Consider the following 6,686-nt stretch of genomic DNA (forward strand, 5'->3'; position numbering starts at 1 on the left):
CAAAACAAACAAAAACACGCCAATATGCATCCACCCAATGCTTTATGATTACAACAGTTTAGATTTTATGTGCGAAAGTAACATGCAGGCTATGATGCATGGCACTGCGGAGGTCTCCGGATAAACTCCAGTTGCCAGGGGTTTTTTAACATGCAATGAAATCTCGGCACACGAGTGTTCTTGCATTTGGCCTCCACTGAAATGAAAGCTGCCATAGTTGGCGTTGAACAACTCGAGCTCAGCAGCCTAAGGCCAAAGTCACCGGTTAGGTGCCACACTGGAAGCACCTTCTAAACAAGAGCACCTCTGTGAATTTAGGAAGGATTAAGGGCATAAAATAAAGAAACACAACAGAGAAACACCGAAGCAACTCAACAGGTGAGATAGTGCATGTTATCATGCATAGCAAAACGGCAAATCTTGCAGTGGAATTACAAGAAATGCCAAAGAGATGAGTTATAATTAGAGAACTTCTAATTCAAAGGACAAAGTGTGGTCACGTACCTAGTGGCGATACCAAGAACAAAATCATCTGGTGCCAAGGCAACCTGTGACACTGCACCCTCCTGCAACAGTGTACATACAAATAAATGTAAACAGATTTTTTGCACTTCAGTCACGGTAATCATGCAAGCTTGAATCCTAGAGCAAGCACAGGTATACGCGGAAGTTTTGTATGTGAAATATGAAAAAGATTGATGACATCACCTGGGCATCTCTTACTAGTCCAGCATTAACAGTAGCATTTCTTAGTCCACTAATAACAAGTTAACCTTAGGTTCAAAAGTTCATCTTGAATACTGCAATGAAAGCCCAGTACTTGCTCAGTGTCAAGTCTTTCCAAGTTAAAAACACTATCCCACAATTTAAGATGTTTTTTTCTAGGGTAGGCAAAAGACATGAAGGCAGACACTTCAAAGATGGATAGGCAGCACCTGTGAAGACAGATGTTTTGAGATAAAAATAGATGCGCACCTGAAGTACACACAAAGCTTCATGGCTCATGAGAGCAAGGGACAAAGCCTTTCATCCTGTTCCCGTGTCTTTGACAATAGAAGCAGCATTGAAAAAGTGCAAAAAACAGCTGGATTTACAGCTGCTTTTCTAGACTCTAATAGGCCTCAATACTAAAAAAATGAAACAGTTCGACAACATACAAGGAGGAATGCAGTAACTAGCAAATAAGAAGCACAGCAAAAGTCTCCTCATATTAAAATATAATAGAGACAGCCACAGGCAATTTTCATACAGGTTCATAACAACAAATATGAAATATACCTCTTTAACTAACGCGACAAATGCACATTGTGTAAAGATAGCTTTACGAAAGCAAATAAGGGCACTTAAAGCGGCGTTGTCGAAAAGAAAAGGCCAACAAAACAAACCTTCGGGCAAGAGCTCTTAAAAAGGAAACCACAAAAGAGCGGCTGGCCTTTTGCTATGTTTCGCAGATTTCACTGATGAAAACAAGCATAGCTAAATTTCCAGGCTGCCAGGAATGGGATATGTGAAAAAAAAAAAAAAGAAAGAGTAGCTCCATGGATTCAGACCTTGTTTGTGATTGTTGAGATGAAGGCGGTGGTGTCTCGATAAAACATGAACACATCTCCACTCGATGCCCCAAAGGCAAGGTAGCGTTTCGATGCATCGAAGCAGGCATACTGGGCAAAATAATGAAGCGCCAATGCATCCCAGTGAATGGCAATGAACGAAGCGCTAATGAAATAATGAAAAAAAAAACACATGAACTCTAGTCATGACCTCACCTATTAAGAGTTTTGCTGGAAGCTCGTTTCCGATGTCAAATATGGATGAGGATTGTCTTTGGTTTCAAATAAAACATGTACACAATACAAATGGCATGAAAAGCTAGGAAAATGATGGTGCTATGTTGAACTCTGCTCACCTTATAACTTAAAACTCATATTCTGGGAACTGCCGACCATACTGAAATCATGCAGTAGAATTATTGTATTCACAAGGTTAATTGCTCGAAACAGCGGAAACCCATCATTAACATCTGCTCCCTTTTATCCTTGACACGTGTTAGAAATGCTGTGAATAAGACATGATAAGGAATTCTTCTGACGGAGAACTTCAGCAATTCAAAAAGCTAAAGAATACCAAAAGACACTGAGCGCTGCATTTGGCCAGCGATATTCAAGAGCCTTCTCTGCTTCACCTCTGCACTTGATCACTGGCACCACCATCAATCTGATCGTCACAGCTGACCAATCACTATATATTCCTCTCAAGCTGGTAAGCACCAACGGAATAACTACTGCTTCTGCCTTGTGGCAAAAATGCATGTGCTACATTGTCGACATGCTGCCTTAGATTATCCATAATTGAAACAATCCAAAGTTCCCCTTACTCTGTACTATAACATTTAAGTATGTACCATACAGTGCTCCCGGTCCTCAATTGTTTGACCACATTCAGTGAGATATTTTTTGAAAGGATGTTTTATGAGAAGAACATGCCACATGAAGCTGTAACGCATCATCTTCTAATCGTATTGTTTAATATTCTGTAGTCATCTAGACACGCTTGCGTTCTTCGAAAACTATCAGCCTGAGTGTACTCTTTTACCATCATTTATTGCAGTCACAAGGCTTCGTACTGAAACACACCTCTCTGAATAATGCACAGATTTTTATAATGTGTTATGGTACTGAAGGTGGCTAGGAAGATGTCACCACATACACTGTAACAGCGCACAAAATGAGATATGGGACAGGTGTAAACTTTCACAGGGCTGCAGCATAAATGACACATAAAAACCAGCCCTGTCCTGACCTGCCCAAAAGAAAAATGACAGAAGTAGGGCCTGTCCTCGTGTTTCTCTCTTCTTCGCGGGTTGTCTAGCGTTTGCGCTCGTCGTTCACCATAACTAGCCCCAACTGAAGTTTTATGTTCTAAAAGCTTGCTCTAAATGAATGCACTGCTATAACTACTTCACGTCTAGAACACTGCAGCTATTGTGCATGCAAGTAAAGTATGGACGAAGCCCAAAGGTGGATACCTTGACTCTAGTGAGGTTTCTGATTGGAGCAAGGACGCCGTCAAGTGACTGGTACTCAGCCAGTACATATGGTGCCTGTGAGGTAGGCTCTGCTCCACCTTCGGCCATGCGCTTCGGCTGGGTACGCTGTGACACAGCCCAACCACACGGCACTAGGAGACAGTGGTCCACACATGCTGACTCCTTGCCACTGCTGACACAGCACAGGCCATGCTGTCAAACGTTCGTTTCTGCAACCATTTCGTGAGACTCAAAGTTCGGCAGAGAAGTCACAGACTGGTATGTGCAGCTGAACACTCACTGTAATATATTTCGTTTGCACAGCATAAATACAGACGTCAGGGCACACAAACAAGGCAGTCAAGTCAAGTGACAGAGGTTCGATTTTAACTCTATCGGCAAGTTTGTTTTATTGGTCACACGTTATGTCCGCTGGTGCTGCTTTGGTATGTGTAGCTTTGCCTCGCCCATTAAAATAACCCTCTAACAAATCTAAATTCTCGCGCACAAGATGGCACAATTCAACGGCAACTTAACTCATGCACGCGAAAGTACCCCCCAACTTCAATGCATCCACAGAAACACTGGAAACGCAGGGTCATCTCATCAAGGTGACCTAGTTTACCAGCCCTGAATGACGTATTGCTAAAACCTCACATTTCGAACAAACTTTAGAACGGCGACTGCCAGCGCTAACATGACGAGCGATGTCTGAAAACAGCTGGTATACGAGGTCCGATTGAAAAAGATCAGACGCCTTAACCAGCGCCCGTACGGCACGTCACTGCCTAGGGTGGTTGGTTGAAGCGCTGAAACAGGCCCAGGAATCACTTCCAATTGTTTAGGAAAATGCGTGGGCGATAGATTTTTCCGAGCTGGAGGTGTTGATTTCGAAACAAGATAGCTTTGAAGACAGCGGCTAGCCGCATCACTACCGCGTAAAATCAGAGCATAATACGTCAAGAATTAGCCGGAGGAAACAGTACTGTTCTGATCAAACATAATGAAAACATCAATCCTAGTAGTAAATTAGCACTGAATGACTTTACAAAGCGAATACAGCGTACCGAAGGTTCATTTAAGCCTATTAATCGCTCCCGATAACGTGTACGCTCAGCAGGAAGTGATCAGAAACCTTACTGTTCAAAACGGCGTTGCAGAATTGTGTGTTCGTCCATAGACAGCAGCGATATTCTATTCCATGGCAAGCGATGTTATTTTCTCCGAGTTTATTCTTGAGATCTGCCCACATGCGTCAAGGTTCGCATCCATGAAGGATGAAGACAAGTAGCGTCATCCAGTGTGCATGAAGAAAACTTTCGGTTTCGCTTTCGAGCGCAGTAAGATTGACTCGTTTTTTAAGCGTACAGGTAAATGCCTTCAAACCAGCAGCCAGCATTTTGCTTTGAGAGTTTTATATTCTCTATTATTCCATTTACGCCAAGGTCACGTGCTTAAAAGTTCGTCGTGCATCGGCAAAAAGCTATCAGCGCGAAAATTGCGTCGCTTTTCGGTGAGGTGAAAGGGCATCAACAAGTGCACCTGTGGGATTAAAATTAATTTTATGTGCGAAATCTACAAGGTCACTGGAAGCTAGGGCAGGAAGGAACGCGAAGGCGGATGGCTCCAAATTAATTTCAACCAGCCCGTGTTAGTCCTTTCACTTAACCATTCTTTGCTCCAGGATTGTGTGTGTTTTCGAGCTCGTGTGTGCGCGAATCACTCAATAAAGAACAAGGATCAGTACTATGAAAGGTATGTACAAACGAGAATCAAACACCACACAATGTATAGATCAAGACCTACTAGTGTAGATCCTCGCATAGCTAACCCCCAAATTTGTAAATTTCGCAATGATCGAGCTACCTCCCTTAGATATTTTATAGGATTCCATAAAGTTAATTGCCAAAAACCGGAACAGGAAATTTCTCCCTGCCTTCTAGACACCCTACCTTCAGACCGGTGTGGCTGACTATAGCCACAACTGTAGCAGACCGGCTACAATTCGATTCAAGCATAAAAAAGGCATGTTGCCACTACCAACTTAAGCCTCAGCTAATAAAGCGACCTCCTCCCGTGTGCACCCTTTGACAAATACAATTGTGTGTGTAACATCATCAAGCACACCGAACACATGTGAAGACAGCACAGAATTTCAGAATGCCGTTTCTTGCAAAAAGAAATTATGAAACCAAAACAAAAGGAAGAATATTATCACTATGTTATTCATAAACACCTAGTCTCTTTCCTTTTCCCCATAAAATTGAGGTAGATACTCAAAATTTGTGACATGTAACTCATGAATGAGGTGATAAATGCCCCTCAAAGGATGCCCTACAACCAATATGGCATTCACCTCTTCTCAATGCCATGGTCAATGGCATGACATTGTAGGCTGCTGGGAAGAACAAGGCATTTAGGCATTTGTCTGTGATGCCGTGACACGTTTACGTGGAAGGCTTCCATTGAGGGGCTTATGTCGCCTTGCTCGAGTTGCATCTGACTATGCACTCATCGCACAACTTTCAGGAATCAGTGAGCGTCTTTAACTTGTGAATTCATCCGTTCTAGAAGATGGTTTGATTCATCAAGTACTGCAACAATATGTGGGATTGCTCAGCAGGAATCACGGCAGGAATAAACTAGCTCGAAAACCAGATTTATTTACTTACTCACTCTCACTCACCGTTCGAAGATTCCAAGTAGCTGCACAAAATGGCAGGTTTTATCAAGGGCAGAGAAGTCACTGTCAAGGAAATATGAGCAGTTAGGCACTTCATGTTTTTTTTTTTGTACGCGAAAAAAAAAAGAGGGGTTCAAAGGTGCATATGGAGAGCATACAGCATTAGGATGGTTCAGGTGGAACTAGCAAGCTGGCATAATAATCTGATTTCTCACAGTCACAGTGACTTGCCTGTAGTACAGAAGAAGGCTGCTTTAAATTGAGAGGCAAGTGTGAGAAGCTACAACCGAGCCTGGAGGAGTGCACTAATACTGCTTGACTTTATTAGGTAGCGAGAAAAAATAATATTCTAATGAAATGAAGTGAACTCCATGGCCGATGGCTGTAAGAGAACAAAAAATTGAGGAACCCATGCTAACAAAGGAAATCATTAACCCATAAGCACAGAGCATTCGTATATTTGGCCGTCACTCATGGTATAGCTCGCGATATAGCATCTCACAAAATGTCATCACAAGGCTACTCTAGCGAGATGCTAATGTCAAATGAGAGTGGCCATTACGTGCTCAGCTGAAAGTGCGATTGCGTTGCACCTGCAACTCACGAGAAGACTTCAACGAACATTAACACCTAGTGCTGCTGTTATAACTGGTATAAAAAAACTGCTTGAGAAAAAATGAAGCACTTGCTCTCGCACAGTCAGATTTTAGGTTGGTCCATAGTCCCATCTCTTAACCTGAAAGAGAACGGCACTCTGCAGATTGGTTTGAAGTACATAGAAGTGCACCTCATTAAGTGATGGGCAGTGGCAGCACTGAACTTCTGGCCAGCTCCGACTAGACAGTGACATGGACCAGGGTCAGGAAATAAATATTTTTGCTCTCTCAGAGAGCACCCTTTGCTGTGTGTTTTGGATGTTTTAAGAATCCATGCTGCAGGTTTTGCTGCCAGAGCATACCACATGCATGCTCTGGACCC

The 6,686-nt window shown here is 42.8% G+C and overlaps 1 protein-coding gene across 3 annotated transcripts in view; it reads right to left on the bottom strand.

Annotated features, from left to right (window-relative positions):
• The window catches only part of p (WD40 repeat domain-containing protein pink), a 37,227-nt gene extending 32,906 nt beyond the window's left edge, over positions 1-4,321 (bottom strand). For 2 of the 3 annotated variants that reach the window (XM_089565891.1, XM_089565893.1), the window contains exons 1-4: positions 4,166-4,321; positions 3,026-3,255; positions 1,551-1,661; positions 505-566 (exon numbers count right to left, since the gene is read on the bottom strand). In XM_089565891.1, coding sequence (XP_089422017.1) covers positions 505-566; positions 1,551-1,661; positions 3,026-3,133 — 281 coding nt within the window. In that variant the 5' untranslated portion in view covers positions 3,134-3,255; positions 4,166-4,321. The remainder of the gene's footprint in view (positions 1-504; positions 567-1,550; positions 1,662-3,025; positions 3,256-4,165) is intronic. The other variant, XM_089565892.1, reaches the window with a different exon arrangement.
• Between the last annotated feature and the right edge of the window lie 2,365 nt (positions 4,322-6,686).

Source organism: Amblyomma mixtum, chromosome 1, assembly GCF_055824585.1.
Source record: "Amblyomma mixtum isolate Tamu chromosome 1, ASM5582458v1, whole genome shotgun sequence".
NCBI lineage: Eukaryota > Metazoa > Arthropoda > Arachnida > Ixodida > Ixodidae > Amblyomma > Amblyomma mixtum.